This window comes from Heptranchias perlo, chromosome 4 (assembly GCF_035084215.1).
Source record: "Heptranchias perlo isolate sHepPer1 chromosome 4, sHepPer1.hap1, whole genome shotgun sequence".
Lineage (NCBI taxonomy): Eukaryota > Metazoa > Chordata > Chondrichthyes > Hexanchiformes > Hexanchidae > Heptranchias > Heptranchias perlo.
In genome coordinates, this window is record NC_090328.1 from 48508183 (window position 1) to 48531178 (window position 22996).

Consider the following 22996-nt stretch of genomic DNA (forward strand, 5'->3'; position numbering starts at 1 on the left):
CAAGAGAAGGCTACTGTGCGACGTCGCAGGTGAGGCAGGAGAGTCCGAGAGGTGAGCACAGTATAAAAGGAGAGACCGAGAGCGGGAGGAGAGACTGAGAGGTGAACGCAGGGTAACTCTGAGGCAAGTCATGGAAGCAGAGCTCGCACCCGTGATATGCTCCTCCTGCACTATGTGCGAAGTCATGCACACTACCAGTATCCCTGGTAACCATGTGTGCAGGAAGTGTGTCCAGCTGCAGCTACTGGCAAACCGCATTTCGGAGCTGGAGCTGCGGGTGGACTCACTGTGGAGCATCCGCGATGCTGAGACTATCGTGGATAGCACGTTCAGTGAGGTGGTCACACCGCAGATAAAGATTACGCAGACAGAAAGGAAATGGGTGACCGCCAGGCAGAGTAAAAGGACGAGGCAGGTCGAGCAGGAGTCTCTTGGGGCCATCTCCCTCTCAAACAGATATTCTGCTTTGGATACTGTTGGGGGAGATGGCTTATCAGGGGAAAGCAGCAAGAGCCAAGTTCATGGCACCATGGGTGGCTCTGCTGCTCAGGAGGGGAGGAAGAAGAGTGGCAGGGCTATAGTGATAGGGGATTCAATTATAAGGGGAACAGATAGGCGTTTCTGTGGCCGTAAATGTGACTCCAGGATGGTATGTTGCCTCCCCGGTGCTAGGGTCAAGGATGTCACGGAACGGCTGCAGGGCATTCTGGACGAGGAGGTTGAACAGCCTGTAGTCATGGTCCATATCGGTACCAACGACAGAGGTAAAAAAAGGGATGAGGTCCTGCAAGGTGAATTCAAGGAGTTAGGAGATAAATTAAAAAGTAGGACCTCAAAAGGTAGTGATCTCAGGATTACTACCAGTGCCACGTGCTAGTGAGTGTAGGAACAGGAGAATAGACAGGATGAATGCGTGGCTGCAGGGATGGTGTAGGAGGGAGGGATTTAGATTCCTGGGACATTGGGACCTGTTCTGGGGAAGGTGGGACCTGTACAAGCGAGACGGGTTACACCCAAGCAGGACCGGGACCAATGTCCTCTCAGGGGTGTTTGCTAGTGCTGTTGGGGAAGGTTTAAACGAGAGTGGCAGGGGGATGGGAACCTTAGCGGGGAGTCAGAAGAGAGTAAAGTTGAGAGCAGCAAGAGAGGGAAAGATCCAGGGGAAATTTACAATACAAATAGTACAAACAGTTGTTCAAGAACAAATGAAAGGGAAAAGCGTAGAGCAGCAGAAAGAAAGTGTACTTTAGACACTACAGATAAAGTGAAAACTAGAAGGCATAAGGTGATTAACCCAGCATCAAAGCTGAAAGTCAGGCTAGGGTGTGTGGCCCAACTAAGAGTTCTATATACAAATGCATGGAGTATAAGGAATAAATTAAATGAACTACAGGTTCAAATTCAATTTGGAGGGTATGACATGATAGCTATTACTGAGACATGTCTGCAGGATGGTCAAGATTGGGAACTAAATATACCGGGTTATAACGTCTACAAGAGAGATAGGGGAAATGGAAGAAGGGGAGGAGTAGCCTTAGTGATTGGAGATGAAATCAATTCAATGATAAAGGAGGATATAACGAGAGGTAAGCAGCCAACAGAGACCTTATGGGTTGAATTGAGAAATAGGAAAGGATCTAAGACTATAGTGGGAATTGTGTATAGGACCCCTGGCAGCAGCTCTGGAGTGCTAGATTGTATAAATGCAGAGATTAGACAAGCGTGTAACAAAGGCATAGTGGTCTTAATGGGGGACTTTAACCTTCACATAGATTGGGAAAAGCAGACTAGCAACTGTCAGAAAGGTAGTGAATTTCTTGAGTGTGGCCCGGATAGTTTTCTACAGCAGTATGTCCTAGAGGCAACAAGGGGGCAAGCCATACTAGATTTAGTAATGAGTAATGAACCAGATTTAGTTAACAGCTTAACTGTGCGTGAACATCTATCCAATAGCGATCATAATATGATCGAGTTCAATGTAGTGTTTGAAAGGGAAAAAAGTGAATCAGCTGCTAAGATTCAAGACTTGGGTACGGCCGATTTCAATGGGATGAGACAGAGACTGTCCACAGTAAACTGGGCAAATCTGTTAATGGGTAAAACGACTGATGATCAGTGGAAAATGTTTAAAGAAACATTTAACGAGATACAGAACCAGTTTATACCCGAGGGACAAGAACTCTACCTGCCAAAAAAAACAGCCATGGACAACTGAAGAGGTAAGGGACAGTATAAGACATAAGGAAAGGGCATACAAAAAGGCAAAAAATGGCACAGATCCTGGCGAATGGGAAAGATACAAAGATCAACAAAGGGTCACAAAACAGATAGTAAGAGCTACAAAAAGAGAGTATGAAAAGAAACTTGCAAGGGCGATCAAAACCAATACAAAGAACTTTTATAGTTATATTAGGAAAAAGAGGGTGGTCAGGAGCAGTTTTGGCCCCTTAAAAACTGAAAGTGGGGATATTGTCATTGACAATGGGGAAATGGCGGACATGTTGAACAATTACTTTGCGTCAGTATTTACAGCAGAAAAAGAGGATAGCATGCCGGAAATCCCAAGAAAACTAATATTGAATCGGGAACAGGAACTCGATAAAATTAACATAAGTAAAGCAACAGTAATGAAGAAAATAATAGCACTAAAGAGTGACAAATCCCAAGGACCAGATGGTTTCCATCCCAGGGTTTTAAAGGAAGTAGGTGAGCAGATTGCAGATGCCCTAACTATAATCTTTCAGAGTTCTCTAGATTCAGGAACTGTCCCTCTAGATTGGAAAATTGCACATGTCACTCCGCTTTTTAAGAAAGGAGAGAGAGAGGGAAACCGGGGAATTATAGACCAGTTAGCCTAACATCTGTTGTGGGGAAAATGCTGGAGTCTATAATTAAGGATAGGGTGACTGAACACCTCGAGAATTTTTAGTTAATCAGAGAGAGCCAGAATGGATTTGTGAAAGGTAGGTCGTGCCTGACAAACCTGATTGAATTTTTTTGAAGAGGTGACTAAAGTCGTGGACAGGGGAATGTCAATGGATGTTATTTATATGGACTTCCAGAAGGCATTTGATAAGGTCCCACATAAGAGACTGTTAGCTGAGGTAGAAGCCCATGGAATCGAGGAAAAAGTACGGACTTGGTTAGGAAATTGGCTGAGCGAAAGGCGACAGAGTAGGGATAATGGGTAAGTACTCATATTGGCAGGATGTGACTAGTGGAGTCCCGCAGGGATGTGTCTTGGGGCCTCAATTATTCACAATATTTATTAATGACATAGATGAAGGCATAGAAAGTCTCATATCTAAGTTTGCCAATGACACAAAGATTGGTGGCATTGTAAGCAGTGTAGATGGAAACATAAAATTACAAAGGGATATTGATAGATTCGGTGAATGGGCAAAACTGTAGCAAATGGAATTCAATGTAGACAAATGTGAGGTCATCCACTTTGGATCAAAAAAAGGATAGAACAGGGTACTTTCTAAATGGTAAAAAGTTAAAAACAGTGGATGTCCAAAGGGACTTCGGCATTCAGGCACATAGATCATTGAAGTGTCATGAACACGTGCAGAAAATAATCAAGAAGGCTAATGGAATGGAGGCCTTTATATCTAGAGTAATAGGAGTACAAGGGGGCAGAAGTTATGCTGCAGCTATACAAAACCCTGGTTAGACCACACCTGGAGTACTGTGAGCAGTTCTGGGCACGGCACCTTCGGAAGGACATATTGGCCTTGGAGGGAGTGCAGCGTAGGTTTACTAGAATGATACCCGGACTTCAAGGATTAAGTTACGAGGAGAGATTACACAAATTGGGGTTGTATTCTCTAGAGTTTCGAAGGTTAAGGGGTGATCTGATCGAAGTTTATAAGATATTAAGGGGAACGGATAGGGTGGATAAACTATTTCCGCTGGTTGGGGATTTTAGGAGTAGGGGGCACAGTCTAAAAATTAGAGCCAGACCTTTCAGGAGTGAGATTAGAAAACATTTCTACACACACAGGGTGGTAGAAGTTTGGAACTCTCCTCCGCAAACGGCAATTGATACTCGCTCAATTGCTAAATTTAAATGTGAGATAGCTAGCTTTTTGGCAACCAAAGGTATTAAGGGATATGGGCCAAAGGCAGGTATATGCAGCTAGATCACAGATCAGCCATGATCTTATCAAATGACGGAGCAGGCACGAGGGCCTGAATGGCCTACTCCTGTTCCTATAGTCTCAGAATAAGGGGTCGCCCGTTTAAGAAGGAAATGAGGAAGAATTTCTTCTCCGAGCGGGTCGTGAATCTTTGGAATTCTTTACCCCAAAAAGCTGTGGAGGCTGAGTCATTGAATACATTCAAGGCTGAGTTAGACAAATTTTTGATCAGCAAGGGAGTCAAAGGATATGGGGAAAGGGCGGGAAAGTGGAGTTGAGGTAAAAATCAGATCAGCCATCATCTCATTAAATGGTGCAGCAGGCTCGAGGGGCCAAATGGCCTACTCCTGCTCCTATCTCTTATGATCTTATGATATTTTTTAGCCCATCCAGTATCTGAACTATATCTTCCTTTACTGAGACTCTGGCAGCATCTTCTTCCTTGGTAAAGACAGATGCAAAGTACTCATTTAGTACCTCGGCCATCCCTTCTGTCTCCTTGAGTAGATCTCCTTTATGGTCCCTAATCGCCCCACTCCCCCCCTTACTACCCGTTTACTGTTTACATGCCTGTAGAAGACTTTTGGATTCCCTTTTATGTCAGCCGCCAGTCTATTCTCATACTCTCTCTTTGCCCCTCTTATTTCCTTTTAAACTTCTCCTCTAAATTTCCTATATTCTGCCTGGTTCTCACTTGTGTTATCAACCTGACATCTGTCATACGCCCCTTTTTTTCCATTTCATCTTACTCACTATCTCTTTTGTCATCCAGGGAGCTCTGGCTTTAGTTGCCCTATCTTTCTGCCTCATGGGAATGTGCCTCGACTGTACCCGAACCATCTACTCTTTAAAGGCCGCCCACCGTTAAATTTTAGTTTTGCCTGTCAATTTCTGATTCCAATTTACCCGGGACAGATCTGTTCTCATCCCATTGAAATTGGCCCTCCTCCAATTGAGTATTTTTACTTTAGAGTGGTCCATGTCCTTTTCCATAGCTATTCTGAACCTTATGATACTACGATCGCTGCTCCCTAAATGCTCCTCCACCGAAGCTTGCTCCACATGGCCCATCTCATTGCCTAGAACCAAGTCCTGCAATGCCGCCTTCCTCACTGGGCCAGAAACATATTGGTTAAGAAAGTTATCCTGAACACATTCCAAAAATTCCTCCTCCCTCTTTGCCCCTTATATTGTTATCCCAGTCTATATTAGTATAGTTGAAGTCCCCAGTTATCACTACTCTATAGCTTTTGCACCTCTCTGTAATTTCCCTGCAAATTTAGAGATTTATAAAGATCAGCTCACAAATGGAAGAAACATTGTCCGGCAACCATCATTTCTCCACTGGACAAGAATAAACAAATTATTTGCATAGATCAGCTCAAGTGCATGATTTTGTGAGTACAAAAAAGTGTTGGGAGTTACTTAGCTGGAAAAGACTTAATCTCTTCAAATAAAACCAGAAATAAAAAGGTGGAAAAGGGTGTAAGGATAAACCCGGCAACTACAGGCCAGTTTAACCTCGGTGTTGGGGAAGCTTTTCGAAATGATAGTCCGGGATAAAATTAACAGTCACTTGGAAAGTGTGGATTAATAAAGGAAAGCCAGCACGGATTTGTTAAAGGCAAATCATGTTTAACTAACTTGATTTGAGTTTTTTGATGAGGTAGCAGAGGGTTGGATGAGGGCAATGCGATTGATGTGTATATGGACTTTCAAAAGAGGTTTGATAAAGTGCCGCATAATAGGCTTGTCACCAAAACTGAAGCCCATGGAGTAAAAGGGGCAGTGGCAGCATGGATATGAAATTGGTTAAGTGACTGGAAACAGAGTAGTGGTGAACTGTTGTTTTTCGATCTGGAGGAAGGTGTACAGTGGTGTTCCCCAGGGGTCGGTACTAGGGCCACTGCTTTTCTTGATATATATTAATGACTTGGACTTGGGTGTACAGGGCACAATTTCAAAATTTGCAGATGACACAAAACTTGGAAGTGTAGTAAACAGTAAGGAGGATATAGCCTTCAAGAGACATAGACAGGCTGGTGGAATAGGCGGACACATGGCAGATGAAATTTAACACAAGAGAAGTGCGAAATGATACATTCAGCAGGAAGAATGAGGAGAGGCAATATAAACTAAATAGTACAATTCTAAAGGGGGAGCAGGAACAGAGAGACCTGGGGGAATATGTGCAGAAATCTTTGAAGGTGGCAGGACAGGTTGAGAAAGCGGTTAAAAAAGCATACAGGATCCTGGGCTTTAGAAATAGAGGCATAGAGTACAAAAGCAAAGAAGTTATGTTGAACCTTTATAAAATACTAGTTTGGCCACAACTGGAGTAAAATGTCCAATTCTGGGCACCTCACTTTAGGAAGGATATGATGACCTTAGAGAGGGTGCAGTAAAGATTTACTAGAATGGTTCCAGGGATGAGGGACTTCAGTTATCTGAATAGACCAGAGAAGCTGGGGTTGTTCTTCTTAGAGCAGAGAAGGTTGAGAGGAGATTTGACATAAGTGTTCAAAATCATGATGGGTTTAGATAAAGTAAATAAAGAGAAACTGTTCCCATTAGCGGAAGGGTCGAGAACCAGAGGACACGGATTTAAGGTGATTGGCAAAAGAACCAAAGGTAACATGAGGAAAAACTTTACGCGGCGAGTCGTTATGATCTGGAATGCGCTGTCTGAAATGGTGGAAGCAGATGCAATCGTGGCTTTCAAAAAGGGATTGGATAAATACTTGAAGGGAAACAATTTGCAAGGCTATGGGGAAAGAGCGGGGAAATGGGACTAACTGGATTGCTCTTACAAAGAGGCGGCACGGGCGTGATGGGCCGAATCGCCTCCTTCTGTGCTGTAACCATTGTATGATTCTAGAATGGTACCAGGGATGAGGGACTTCAGTTATGTAGGGAGATTGGAGAAGTTCTCCTTCGAACAGAGAAAGTTAAGGGGGGATTTGATGGAGGTGTTCAAAATCATGAATGGTTTTGATAGAATAAGGAGAAACTGTTTCCAGTGGCAGAAGAGTCAGTAACCAGAGGACACAGATTTACGGTGATTGTCAAAGAGCCTGAGGTGACATGAGGAAATATTTTTCTACGTAGCGAGTTGTATTGATCTGGAATGCACTACCTGAAAGGATGGTGGAAGCAGGATTCAATAGTAACTTTCAAAAGGGAATTAGATAAATACTTGAAGGGAAAAAAATTTATAGGGCTTTGGGGAAAAAGCAGGGGAATGGGACCAATTGGATAGCTCTTTCCAAGAGCCGGAACAGGCACAATGGGCTGAATGGCCTTCTCCTGTGCTGTACCTACTATGATACTGTGATTGCAGTTCAGTAATAATTGAAGATCTTCTCAGAAGACGTCACTGCACAATGACAAGATTTTCTTCCTAAGGAGGAGAATGGATAACCTACTGCTATGCCTTTTCCAAATTTGCACTGTTACTAGTTATTTGGATCGTTTCAAGAGTAATCCAAGGTTCATTTGTTTTCTCTCGAGCTTTTCCCTCCTTCGTCAGTGCAGATATACCTAACTTCTGCTCAGTTCAGAGCCCAGGTGAGATCAGGAGCTCTCTGTATGGTGAATCGCAATGCCACCAGTGCCCTGCTGCAAAGAAAAACTGTTTGTAAGCACGTAATTTGGATTATCAACGGCTGTGGCGGTAATGAGTCTGTTGGATCCTTACAATGGCACTTCTGAAAATTTCCATCTTTCCAATCATGCTGCAATTTAAGGCATGCAAGTTTTTTCCTGCCAATACGTTTCTCCCTTGCAAGTCCTCTTTGGATCCTGCACTTCAACGGTGCCTGCTCCCAGACCACCAATGCTACACGTAACTACATGCAGTAGGGGATGCAGGAAACTCATCAACTGATCTGGACTCAGTAGGAAAATGTCTGGTCTCCACTTAGGACCTCCATATGCAACTTGGTTGAGATTGGGAACTCAACAGAACAGGGAGGGGGGATTAATCCTGTATTCTTTCATTCTAAGATGCCATATATTGGCACTCCAATGTGTCATCGTGCTCCATGATTTTGTTATATTACCGTTGGTACTCGTTGTGGTACAACGTGAATGACCATTTTACACTATCATCCAAATGCATTGCTATCTCCAGTCACGCGTAAATTTTCCCATATGCTTTATAACTCCAGAGAGAACACTGACCTGGAAACAGAACTGTCGACATTTCAAATATTCTGCTAGAATGTCCAGCATCCGAACCATCTGAGAGAAGATAAGAACTCTGTGGCCTCGCTCCTTTAGTCGACAAAGCAGCTTGTCCAACAATATCAACTTCCCACTACTACGAATCAAATGCTAGAAAAACAAGATATTAGGAAAAATGAGAGAGACTAGTTACATGTATAGCCAATTGAATTACCTTCAGAGGCCATGCTTAATTTCAGAGAATGTTTTGTAGCATTATAATTACAAACATTTAAAATTCATAAATGTACGCTGCAGGCTTTCTCCTACCTTTTCTGTTAAGAGTTAAAAGTGGAACCATCCAACAAGTGTACCAATATTTTGAATATCAATTAAGTCATGAAGGTGATTATATAAGTTTCATGGTAGAGTTACACCTCATTAATCTGATGTATGTATATTTCACAAAAGTGTATCCAGAAAAATTAGTTAAACTCGGTAATCAATATAATTTTCCTATTGAACAGACCTGAGCAATAACAAGGTTTCACAGATGCACCGAGAAACAATAAAACTTTTACATATCGTCTTATTTATACAGCACAGTGAAGGGGTAATTTTGTCTTTGGACGATAGTGTAAAACGGGCGATATCAGCCCGGCCACCCTTTAAACACCTCTCCCACTGAAGTCAAAGGAAACTAAAATCGGGAGAGGTGTTTAACGGGCGGCTGAGCCAATATTGCCTGTTTTACACTATCGCCCAAAGTCAAAATTACCTGCTGTAAATGATCGTTACTAGACTAGAAATCCACAGGCCTGGACTAGTAATCCTGAGAACACTGAGTTCAAATCCCACCGTGACAATTTGAGAATCTGAATTCAGTTTAAAAAGATCTGGAAACAAAAAGCTGGCATTTGTAAAAAAGTGACCACGACGCTGTCGGATTGTTGTAAAAACCCAAGTGATTCACTAATGTATCTTAAGGAAGGAAACCTGCTGTCCTTACTGGTCTGACCTATATGTGACTCCAGTCCCAAACCAATGTGTTTGACTCTTAGCTGCTTCTCTGAAGCAGCCTAGCAAGCCATTCAGTGTATCAAACTACGATAAGAATAACGAACGGTTCAAGAAGAGGGACCATCACCACCTTCTCAGAGATGGGCAATAAATGCTGACCTTGCCAGCGATGGCCACTTCCCATCAAGAATAAATTTTTAAAAGGTGCCAGTAACTCTTTTTTTAAATTAGGAAAGTATTTGAGCTAGTTTGAAAGGTAGACAAAAGTGAATACCTGTTAAACCAGTACACACTTTCTGTAGGTTTTGAGTATGCATCACACTACGACCTAAACATAGAGTTAAAAGATTTACTTGATTTGGATAAACTCAGATCTATCCCCACCCCACCCACCCACCAAAAAAAAAAAAATTTGTTGTTACGTTTATGATGTCCTTACTCATCAGATGTCACAGATGTTGGAATGTGAAACACATATTCCAAACAGATCAGATTTAAATTTTGGGCAGTAAAGTTATATAACTAAGTTCAGGTCTTTTGAGCCAATGGAGATAAATAACAGATCAACAAAGCCGTTTAACAGTCAAGTCTTAAAATACTTCTTTTTAAAATCATTAACACAGACTGCCTCTAATCCAGTGCATACGCGCTGAAATCACAACACACACACACAAACTGCCGTGCACATACAGATCACTGCAGTGCGAATACACACTCCAAGCGCGCGCTCTCTGAAATCATACCTGTAAGGCCTCCTGTCTGTTATAGAAATCATTATCTTCTGGCAGTTTAATGAGGTAGCAATGGTTGCAACACTTTTTAAGTTCCATCATGATATTGAGAAAGCCGGAAGTGCTGCCTTTACTCCCTTTGCTCAAGGCTTTGTAATTCCTGGTTAAAATCCATCTATTGTATTTCAAGATAGTGACAATTAATACCAACATTATAACAAAAAGCAACAGTAATTACTGCCAACCAACTTCAGTCTGTTCACAACTGAACTATTTCTTACATCTCGGAGGTTATTTCATAGAAGGCTGTTTAATGTCCAGGAGTTTGAACTTTAAAAAAATCATAGCTCAATACACAAACATTACACAATACTAAGCCAATGTCAAACATCTAACGAATGCTATAGATAACCGTTCATTTATCCATTCAGCACCTATAAACGTATTGAACATTTGTTATGCACTACATATCTCCATAAGGACTCAAAGAAAAGTTTATGCACTTTTGGCTTTTTTTTTGCCAAATGGTATTTTTTTTAATTCTCATTTTACCCAGTTAAGCTCTTAAAAGTACATTTGGAGTAGCTGAGTTCAAGATCGAAGAGATAGTATCTTTCCCCCTTTTCTTCCTCTCTGAATGACCTCCCCGTAGCTTTGAGACAGTTAGGATATTCAAAAGAGTGGCGTAGGATGGCATCCCACACACAGATTTACCATGAGAGAAACTGTAATACAAGGTGCCTTGGTTCTCTCTCAAGCTAGTTTGCCATAAAAACAGATAATGCTTTAAATACACAGGTTTGTCAACATCTGAAAAGAGAAAAGACAGATTAACACTTCATGTGTAGCCCCTTCATCAGAATGCAAAACATTGCCAGCATTCTGAAGAAGGGCCTACACCTGAAACATTAATTTACCGTTGCTATTTACAAATGCTAACAGACCTGAGAGTTTCAAGCATTCGCAGTTTTAAAAAAATCTTTAACTTAACGCCTCATAATTTTTGGACACGATCCACAAATACTGTTCAAGTATTCACAGTTTAGCCAATCCAAATTGTTTTTGTTATGTACCATCTTTGAAAATAAAGAATTAGATCCTAAAATTTGCAGCAATTTGTTTTTGAGTCATTACTTACTTATAGTATTGCTTTTGCACTGCACTCATCTCCACTCGCAAGATTTGTTCAACTTTAGCAGGTAGAGATTTCTCAACGTCCTTTTTCACTCTCCGCAGCAAGAATGGCTCCAGTTCCCGGTGAAGGCTTGTGTATCCAACTTCTCTTCCTTTACCATGTTCCTCTTCAAACACTTCCCAGGATGAAAATCTTTTACCCCCAAACAGAAATATCATTTTTATTCAGTAACATCTCTAATAAGCTACTCACAAATAAAATTACTTCATGGCAATTACTGGCAGCAAATTTATCCGATGAGTAAATTTTCATGACAATTTTCTTCAAAGTTTTTATATTGTCGATGCCGCAAAAACAAATTCTTTATAAGTTACTGAGACCAGAAAAACCTTTCAAATCAATGATTTAACTCACGGAAACATGCTTTTAACCATTTGCTTTGTACATAAAATGTTAACCAAGACACAAAGAATTACAAACAATGTACAGCACAGAAACAGGCCACTCAGCCCAATAGGTCCATGCTGGTGTTTATTCCCTACATGAGCCTCCTCCCACCCTTCTTCATCCAACCCTATCAACATATCCTATTCGCTTCTCCCTCATGTGTTTATCTAGCTTTCCCTTAAATGCATCTATGCTAATGGCCTCAACTACTCCTTGTGGTAGTGAGTTCCACATTCTTACCGATTTCTGGGTGAAGAAGTTTCAACTGGATTCTCTATTGGATTTGTTAGTGACTATCTCATATTTATGGCCCCTAATTCTGGTCTCCCCTGCAAGTGTAAACATCTTCTCTACGTCTATCCTAACAAACCCTTTAATAATCTTATCTCTATCAGGTCACCCCTCAGTCTTCTCTTTTCTAGAGAAAACAGCCTCAGCCTATTCAATCTTTCCTGATAGGTATAACCTTTCATTTCTGGTGGTATCCCAGTTAATCTTTTTTGCACCTTCTCCAATGCCTCTATGTCCTTTTTATAGTGTGGAGACCAGAACTGTTTGCAATACTCCAGTGCGGTCTAAATAAGGTTCTGTACAAGTTTAGCATAACTTCCCTGCTTTTCAATTCTATCCCTCTAGAAATGAACCCGTGCTTGGTTTGCTTTTTTTTTAATGGCCTTATTAACCTGCGTTGGTGTTTTTAGCGATTTGTGTCTCTGTACCCTTAAATCCCTCTGAACCTCTACATCGTTTAGACTCTTATTTTCCAAGGAATATATGGCCTTATTATTCATACCAAAATGTATCACTTCACACATATCTATATTGAAATTCATCTGCCAATTTCACATCCATTGTGCAAGTTTAATGTTTTCCTGCATTTTGTTGCAGTCCTCCTCAGTACTAACTATACCCCTCAATTTGGTGCCACCCATAAATTTTAAAATTGTACTTCTGATTCCAAATCGTTTATGTATACGGTGAACACCAGAGGTCCCAGCACCGATCCTTGTGGAATACCACTTCCCACCTTTTGCCAGTTTGAGTAACTACCTTTAACCCCTAATCTCTCTCTTCTGTTTTGTAGCCAGCTTGTTATCCATTCTGCTACCCGTCTCGACTCCATGTGCGCTGACCTTAGTCATGAGTCTATTATGCAGTACCTTATCGAAGGCTTCTTGAAAATCCAAATATATTACCTCTACTACATTGCCCTTGTCTATCCTTCCTGTAACTTCTTCAAGGATTTCAATAAGGTTGGTCAAGCATGACCTTCCCTTTTGAAATCCGTGCTGACTATTCTTTATTATATTTTCAGTTTCGAGATGTTTCTCTATTACATCTTTTGAGTATGGATTCCATTATCTTTCCTACCACCGACGTTAATCTAATTAGTCTGTAGTTCCCTAGACTTGTTCTATCTCCCTTTTTAAATACAGGAATCACATTAGGTGTCTGCCAGTCCTCTGGCACTATTCCCTTTTCTAATGAATTTTTATATATATGTAATAGTGCTTCTGCTATCTCTTCCGTAACTTCTTTTAATATGCGCAGATGTAATCCATCCGGACCTGGGGTTTTATCCTCTCTAAGTTTCATTAGTTTATTATCTCCCCCCTTTCTATCTTAAGTGTCTTTACATCTTTTTTGATCTCTTCTCCTAATGTCATGTCCACCATAATGACATTAGAAGAGATCAAAAACGGGAAATAAGGAAATGGCACAGATATTAAACAAATATTTTGCATCTGTCTTCATAATAGAAGTCACAAAAAACATACCGGAAATAGTGGGGAATCAAGGGTCTAATGAGAGGGAGGAACTTTAAAGTAATTAATATTAGTAAAGAAAAAGTACTGGAGAAATTAATGGGACTAAAAGCCAACAAATCCCCTGGGCCTGATGGCCTACATCCTAGGGTTTTAAAAGAGGTGGCTGCAGAGATAGTGGATACATTGGTTTTGATCTTCCAGAATTACCTAGATTGTAGAACGGTCCCCGTGGATTAGAAGATAGCAAATGTAACCCCGCTATTCAAGAAAGGAGGGAGAGAGAGAAAACAGGAAACTATAGGTTAGTTAGCCTGACATCAGTAGTAGGGAAAATGCTAGAATCTATTATTAGGGATGCAGTAACAGGGCAATTAGAAAATCATAATATGATTAGGCAGAGTCAACACGGTTTTATGAAAGGGAAATCGTGTTTGACAAATCTATGAGAGTTTTTTTTGAGGGTGTGACTAGCAGGGTAGATAAGGGGGAACCAATGAATGTAGTATATTTGGATTTTCAAAAGGCATTCGATAAGATGCCTCACAAGAGATTGTTACACAAGATTAGGGCTCATGGGATTGAGGACAATATATTAGCAAGGATTGAGAATCGGTTGACGGACAGAATACAGACAGTAGGAATAAACAGGTCATTTTCGAGTTGGCAGGTTGTAACTAGTGGGGTGCCGCAAGGATCAGTGCTCAGGCCGTAGCTATTTACAATTTATATCAATGACTTAGATGAGGGGACCGAGTGTAATGTATCCAAGTTTGCTGATGATACAAAGCTAGGTGGGAAAATAAGCTGTGAGGAGGATGCAAAGAGACTACAAAGAGACAGACAGGTTAAGTGATCGGGCAAGGTGGTGGCAGATGGAGTATAATGTGGGGAAATGTGAAATTATTCACTTTGGTAGGAAGAATAGAAAAGCAGAATTTTTTTTTTAAGAAGGTGAGAGACTAGTAAATGTTGGTATTCAGAAGGATTTGGATGTCCTTGTACACGAATCACAAAGTTAACATGCAGATACAGCAAACAATTAGGAAAGCAAATGGTATGTTATACTCCAACTCCTTGTAATGAAGGTTAAGAGTAAGAAAGCCTTGTTGCAATTAACATGGGGCTCTGGTGAGACCACACCAGGAGTAGTGTGTGCAGTTTTGGTCTTCTTACCCAAGAAAGGATATACTTGCCTTAGACGGGGTGCAATGAAGGTTCACTAGATTGATTCCTGGGATGAGAGGGTTGTCCTATGAGGGGAGATTGAGTAGAATGGGCCTATATTCTCTGGAGTTTAGAAGAATGAGGTGATCTCATTGAAACATATAAAATTCTTAGAGGGCTTGGCAGGATAGATGCTGAGGAGCTGTTTCTCCTGGCTGGAGAGTTTAGAACTAGGGGTCATGGTCTCAGGATAAGGGGTTAGCCATTTAGGACTGAGATGAGGAAAGATTTCTTCACTCAGAGGATAGTGAATCTTTGGAATTCTCTACCCCAGAGAGCTGTGGATGCTCATTTGTTGAGTATATTCAAAACTGAGATCGATAGATTTTTGAACACTAAAGGAATGAAGAAAGTGGAGTTGAGGTAGAAGATCAGCCATGATCTTATTGAATGCCGGTGCAGGCTCAAGGGGCCATATGGCCTACTCCTGCTCCTATTTCTTATGTTCTTATATTAGTCTCCCTGGTAAATACTGAAGCAAAATAATTATTTAATATTTCTGCCATTTCGATGGTATCGCCTGTGAGTATTAGTGGCCCTATCCCTATTCTGATTTTTCTTTTGTTATTTATGTCTGTAGAATACTTTACGATTTTTTTTAATATTCCTTGATAATTTAATTTTGTGGTTTCTTTTTGCCTTCCTAATTGTTTTTTTGACTTCTTTCCTAACATTTTCATATACCGTTTTGTCATCCTCTCCTTTGTTGTCTACATACTTAGTTGTATGCCTTTTTCTTCAGTTTCAATTTTGCCCTTATTTCTTTATTATTCATGGTGTATCATTACTGGCAAGTTTGTTCTTTTTAGTAGGATATATTTCTCCTGGACTCTACTGATCACCATTTTAAATGTTTCCGATTGCTGTTCTATTTCTTTGTCAGTAAATTTTTTACAAGTTCCATTCTCATCCCCTCAAAATCAGCTTTTTTCCAATTTATTACTTTGGTCTTTGTCTTTCTTATGTCCTCCTCAGTCTTTACCTTAAACCTTATTATGTTGTGATCGCTATTGCCTAGATGCTCCCCCATGTTTACTTCTCTTAACTGTTCTGGTTCATTTCCCATTACTAGATCCAGCACTGCTTCCTCTCTTGTCGGGCTTTTCATTCAAAAATGAATTACTACAGCACAAAGTAAAATTGCCACTGCTATTAAAAATCTCAATCATGAGAACTCAGCCGAGACATATATAGGCCATTTATGATCATTTGCCAAGAATAAAAGCCAGTTGTGAGGGTCTTCTTCACGGGTGGAGGAAATTGTATTTGGATTACAAAATGCGCGGAATACTAATTGATGTGTGTCAATAATTTGATGGGTTAAATTGTTAACTTTTAATGATGATTGTGTTACATAACAACTATATATGGGAAGACCAGATTCATTACAGCTTCTGCCACAAAATTGGAGAGACTTGAACTGAGAGTTACAGCAGAGCCAGAAAGGAACCATTTTATTGGAGTACTCAAAAAATCATATGGACTACTGCTTATCATGCATAGACATTACAAAAATGAAATGCATGCAAATTTAAGTTATAACCTCAAATCACTACTAAGAAAAGTGACAAAAGTACTTGGTACATTAAAAATATTCCCTCCCTCCCTTCTCTCTGATTTGCTGAAACTATATTTTTTCTCCATAGAGAAACGGCACTGATTCTTGCCTAGCATGACAAAGGACCAACATTTAAAATAAAATTCTGATGCTCTTGGCACCTAATTTTACCTGATAATCTATGCATTTTATTTTATAGCAGTACATTATTTTTATAGCAACATAGGAACAGGAGTAGGCCCTTCTGTCTCTCCATTGGCAGCGCAATTTAAAATGATTTCTATTAAGATCACAGAGCTGGTCCACTACAACAGTGCTATCGGAGTTTCACTGCAGGCGGCGATATGAAATGAGTTTGAAGCTACCGTTACTACACAATAAAGTAGCAACGTAGTTGGAATCAGGCATTGTGGTGAGCAGCTAAATAGAAGCTCCTGAGTGGCTTACTGCGGTATCCAGTGCATGAGGTGCAAAGCACAGGTTTGCTGCACTGTGCTTCGCTAAATTTGCTCTTCTCCCCATTGTGCACAGGACATTAGGTATCCCATTAGGTCTACCCAAATAAAATGTAGCCAGTTCGGATGTTTGCACAAGCTCATTTACAAACACTTTATGCTGAGCATGGAAGGATACATACCATATAAAAATGGACCCCATCCCACCTCTAATCTGCAGCATCTGCACTTTCACATTTCTTTAACGCTGGAATGTAGCTGCTAAGAATAATTGGTGTGTGTGTGTGAGTGAGTGAGAGAGATTTTAAATACACAGTCTGACACCAGAATTAAACAGTTAAATTAGTTAATGCTAATAATTTTTGGTGTATTATTCCTGACAAATATAATCATTTGTTTGAACTGATTAAGCGAGTACATGAAATGAGTACATCATTTTCATGATGGCTCTGGACAGACTATTTGTACATTTCAACTGAAATTGAACTGAGCCAAACTGCCATTTAAGGTATCTGAACAGTTTTGATAATGGGCTGAAATATTTGTCGATTACTCTGTGGCAAAGCATCTTGATTCTGGAAAGTTTCAACAAGTTCATCAGCTCCTGAAAAATGAAATTTTCATGAATATTGCTTTGCAAAGTTCTGACAGTGTGTTTTATTACTTTAAGTAATGTTTATGTACATTTGAAAATTACAAGGAGCTGTTAGATTCTATTTGTACCAGTATCCATAGTTAATAGTGTGCAAGAGGCTTGAGAGTGTCTGCTTAATCAATGGTCCTATTGACCAATGATTCTGCATAGGGAAAAAAAGGTTTCTTTATCCTGTTAGTTTTTCCAGTATAAAAATGAAGCCAAATTCCCCACTACCATTTAAATAAAATACTCATTAACTATGCAGGAGAAGAGCACTGAGATGTTAAACTCGCTGATGCCAGAATTTTTCTATTCTTCAGCTATAGTTTTGTGAAAACCTGAGCCTTTTTTCCTGAAATTACACCAGGAGCCTGTGGAAACTGGAGCTGTCAGGAATAATAAATAAATTAATTTTTTTAATTGCATCAGGCTGTGTATTTACTGAAAATATACAAGTATAAAACACATACACCGTTCCGTAAAATAGTTTTTAACACCATTGCCTGGCAAATAAAACATTAACAAGGTCTCCTTGAAGTTAATTTAAGCAGAAGAAAAATTAATCCAAAAAGGAAACAAAACGTGCCTTTGTGGTTGTTGAGTCAGCTGGGTAAACAAAAGCTCAAACCGGCCACATTAGTATCAGAACACAAGGCAGCAGAGAAATAGCAAAGGGCTAGGGATGGAAGAGTAAAAAGCTGACTTGAAACTACTCATTTTGTTGCTTAAAAAGAAACTTGCATTTATATTGCACCTTTCACAACCTCAGGATGTTCCGAAGTGCTTTACAGTCAATGAAGTGCTTCTGAAGTGTAAGTCACTGTTGTGATGCAGGAAACCAGGCGGCCAATTTGTGCACAGCAAGGTCCCACAATCAGCAATGAGTTAATGACCGGAGAATCTGTTTTAGTGATGTTGGCTGAAGGATAAATGTTGGCCAGGACACTGGGGAGAACTCCCCTGGGTTAAGATATTTTCCCAAAGGAAGTTAAACTTTCCAGCTGTAACACACCTTACCATACATTTTTGCTCCTATATTATCAAACTTGAATTCTTAGTCACACTTACTTTTCCGGCATAATGAAGTGAAGGAGGGACCAGAGTTCTTTCAGCGAGTTTTGCAGTGGAGTCCCAGTAATGAGCAGCCTGTGATTCGATTTAAAGTCCATCATGGTTTTATAAAGGAGAGAGTCATCATTCTTCAGACGATGAGCTTCGTCCACCCCAATGAAGGCCCAATTTACACCTCCAAGGAATGACTGAAACAAAATGTCAAGTTGTGACATTTAAAAATATTCTGAAGTCTACATTTTCTGACACATTTCATATCTTGAACTTTTGTCCAGAAAAAGTCTAAACCTTGGAATGGATTTTTTACCATTTAATGCTGCAATGTTTCTATTCAGTTGTCTAAAAAAAACTCTAACATTAAAAATGCAGAATCCAGAGACTCATGCTGGGATACAGTTCCACAGAAGTTGGCAATCCACCTGTACCTTGCCCAAATGGCAGCTGTTTATGCATGAGCCTAAGCAATGTCAGCAGGCTATAAAATGCAGGGCTGTCGCAGCTCAGCCTGATCATGATCTCATGTGACACACATACACTTCCAAACACAGGTCATTTGATAACAGCTGATTTTCCCTCTCCCTTGCCCAGAGATATTGTTAACTTATTAAAGACATGGACCAAATCTTGGGTCTTCCACGGTGGTGAAAGCTGGTATTCAAACAATGATGTGTTTACCCATTTAGCGATCATAGCTCTGTTCCAAAGTGTGAACATTTTTTTTTAAATGACCAATATTATGAGCTTTCAAGCTGGATTTTTATCCATCCAGTCCCAATAATGTGTCTTAACCCTACTGTCTGAATAACATAATTTACTACCGTGTGATTTTCTGTTTTCTTAAAGCAGCTATCTAGCTTCTGAATGAAACTGCATAGTTAGTGAGCAGACTTTTCCCTTGACTACTGTCCATTGAAAATGTTATATGATAAATGCTAGCTAGGTTCAGACTCATGTTTCATAGATGAAAGGAAGCATTCAAATATGCTGCTTTATTGAGTTTGCTACTTCCCATCCCCAAAAGTGGAAAATTTAGAAAGTGTTCAGTGAATCCTGTGCACGGGACTTACTTTTTTGAAAAGTAACCAGGCCTGTAATGATATTCCATAAATCTAAATCTAAATCCTGGTCTCATCAGACAAGTCCTTAGTTCCCAACTTTTTTAAGTCACACTGTGTGCTATTATGAATACTCTCTGCTATGAATTGCATTTCTGGACCTAGTATCACCTTTGCCATTTCCTTCAATTTCAGTGTAACTATACACACTAAACAGAACGGCTTCATTGGTTAAGCATTTTGATCTCATGGATTATTACATTAAAATTAGCATAATTAAAATCGCCACAAATATGAAGGATTTTTGCAGTGTAGCATCCTTATAAATACAAAACAGTTGGCTTTTAAAGGAAACATTATTAGGGTGAGTGTATAGCGAGGACTTACACTGGAAATGTTCCTTTGTGAGGATTACCACTTGAAAAAAAACACAGAACTGGTTGCGTACCTACCTTGTCCTTCAGCAAAATCTCATATGTTGTCAACAAGATATTGAATTTCAACCGCTTAGTCTGAGGATGCATCCATTCATATGTTCTTATCTAGTAGGAAAACGAACACATTTAAAATAATGAATGGGCTGGATTGCATGCCTATTGATAGATTATTTCACTGACAGATTGGGGAAGACCAGGGGACATGCATTTAAACTATACAAGATTAAGATTAGGCTAGATAGTAGGCAGCTGTTCTTTTCCCAGACAGCATTGATTCTGGAATGCATTGCCGGCTTTTGCAATGTGTGCTGACTCTTTGCATGCCTTCAAAGGGAACAGTTCTTGGCTGGGGCAGAGAGCGCATCAGATACCTGGACTGGTTTCGATCGCCTGAAGGGGTCGAAGAGGAATTTTCCAGATTTTTTTTCTCCCTTATTGGCCCTGAGCTTTTTGCCTCTCCCAGGAGATTACATAGCTATGGGGGAGGGGGGGGGGGGGGTCTTTTCCTGGTCATCATTTTCGTATGGTCAAACTTTTAAGTTGCTGCACAGAACCACTTTCATAAAAACCTCCATAAAGATAATAAATTTTAGCACACAGAAAAACTGAATTAAATAGTTCGAGACACAAGATATTATCCCACCTGATATTTGTTTAGCCTACAAATTTACATTAACTAATTTGAACTAGTGGATCTCCTCCACCATTGCTAATGCTAAATCAGTTGATGCATCATTTTGCACTGACCCTGTAATTCAGAATATGCTATTATCAAGGTTAATCTGTGTCCCTTAAAGGCTAAAAAGTCTAGATTGCTGGATGCAGCAAAACATAATATCTAATAGCAATTTACCATATTACGGCTACTGATGTCACCCAAGTAAACCACGACGTTCATTTCAGGTGCCCACATCTCAATTTCTCGTTGCCAGGAAGTGAGTGTTGAGAGCGGAACTACTAAAAGGAAAGGACCAAACAGCTGGTGCTCGTGGACCATATAGCTGAGGAAGGAGATGGTTTGTATGGTTTTCCCTAGACCCATTTCATCAGCGAGAATAACGCTATTGTTCCTATGAAATTAAGACAGTAATAAATGACCATTGCAAAGTAGCATATTTTAACTGCTCACTTTCATTTTTTCTAAACTGTTAAGTGAATGAAATGCAGGGAGAGTTGTTAAACCATAACATTTAGATTGTTTAATGTTAGCTTAAGTATTTCACAACTACACATTTTATAATCATCACTACACGTGCAAGAAAACTGACAGGAATTTTAACAAGTACTTCAGAACTGAAAATTTCCCATTTGAGAGATCTGATTCTTAATGTATCTTGCACATATAAATAGGTAATGTGCTAAACTGATTACCATTCCACAATGAGAAAAAGAAAACTTGCAATACCATTGAGTGTAAATATAGTTAATTTCACTTTCCTGAATGATTTTGGCTACATATTTAAATCAAAATTGTTTTTTTTTTACCCCTTGCCTCAAATGTTCGAATGACAAGCAATTCTAGCATATGAAACAATTACAAATACAATCTTGAAATGTCTAACATGGTTGCATAACTACTTACTTGCACCAGGAGTGCGCCAACCAATTTAAACCATTTAACTGATAGTCTCGGAGCTCCAATACATCAGAACTTCCAATATAAGCTGGCTGTTTCTTCAGTGTAACAAACCTGGGTCTTTGCTTTAAGACCTGCATTAGAAACAAAAGTAAATGTGTGAGGATTACTCCATGAGACAGCCTTGCTATATGCCATCAATTAGAATCTGATTAACAGATATCCAGGAAGCAGCAATAGAACAAATTAAATGCCTCATCACGGGCACAATGAACAGAATAGCCTCCCCTTATTGCTACTACTGCTATTTACCCTTAAACTGCCCCTAGAATTCTTCCCTACAAAATGGCAGAATTGTAGGATGCTGCCCATCACCCATGTAGCTATCAGTTGCTTAGTCCCCAATTTGCACTGCTTTGTGCACACAAGGAAATCCATTTCTGCTGAGATTCTAAGCCCCTAATGAAATGGGTATTTTATACCCATTTCTGCGAGCATCCACACAGTACAAATGTCATTCCATTTCCTACTAAATGGATAAAACGATGAGACAATTTCTCAGTGCAGTGGGAAGTAACTTTAGGTTAAAAACTCACAATGTCAGAATGCCAAATCAATTATGGATGATCTACTATCAGGACTTGCACTAACTTCGCAAGTCAAAACTATCAACAGTCCTGCTTTCTTTATTTTAACCATCTTTGAAACTCACATGTTCAAAAGATGTTTGAATCGTGGGTATATTAGCTTCTGAAGAATTAAATAAAGGTCTCATTTGGGAATCAGAATGGACCTAACTAAGTTCAATTTCCAAATAGGTTACATCAAAAGGAAAACCAAAAGATGCAAATGAGTCATGAATGACTGAAATAGCCATGAGCCCAAATAGCATTAAGTTTTGAACCAAATGTTGAACAGAAGCTGGAGACATTTCAGACTATCCATAAATTAGGACCAGCTGACTTAGTACAACATCATTACACATTGTGTTGTAGCGTCTATTAGTGGATGTCTTGCGAGAACTAATCAAGGTACATCTCCGTAGCCAAGCCATCGACCGGAAAGTTTCTGGGTTTGAAAGCAACATTTGAATCCTTAAGTGCAAGGGGAGATCACTATTCATTGCCAATGTCAAAGAACTGTGCTGAGGAGTCCCAATCTGAGAGAGTCACGTGATAAGGAATCCCCTTTATATTTTTGAGGTTTAATGCTAAATATTCTACTTGAGGTCAACATTATTCAACACCACCCTTAGTGGATCTTGCATCTGCTACAATCCAGAAAGGAAGAACTTGCATTTATGTAGCGCCTTTCATATCTTCAGGATGTTCCAAAGTGCTCCACAGCCGATAAACCCTTGCCACTGTACTCTGGCTTACTGCAAAGTCCCACATGATGTCAAGTGATTCTTTTCTTATTTTTGGTTAGTGGATTGAATACACACTATCAGACATCTAGAATTGATTACTGGTCGCAGCTTTTCTTTCTTTTCTGTCTGTTTTCTGTTGCTGAGCCTGTTGTCAATTTGTCAGGATATAATGGACATCAGACAAACAAATCAGGCCAAGACCACTC

General features: G+C 39.9%; 1 protein-coding gene across 1 annotated transcript in view; it reads right to left on the reverse strand.

The window, feature by feature from the left end:
• chd1 (chromodomain helicase DNA binding protein 1) overlaps positions 1-22996 on the reverse strand; it is a 210526-nt gene that overhangs the window by 71846 nt on the left and 115684 nt on the right. Inside the window, exons 11-17 of the mRNA XM_067982900.1 lie at positions 21428-21555; positions 20699-20915; positions 19861-19950; positions 18351-18541; positions 11196-11384; positions 10070-10232; positions 8325-8477 (exon numbers count right to left, since the gene is read on the reverse strand). Coding sequence (XP_067839001.1) covers positions 8325-8477; positions 10070-10232; positions 11196-11384; positions 18351-18541; positions 19861-19950; positions 20699-20915; positions 21428-21555 — 1131 coding nt within the window. The remainder of the gene's footprint in view (positions 1-8324; positions 8478-10069; positions 10233-11195; positions 11385-18350; positions 18542-19860; positions 19951-20698; positions 20916-21427; positions 21556-22996) is intronic.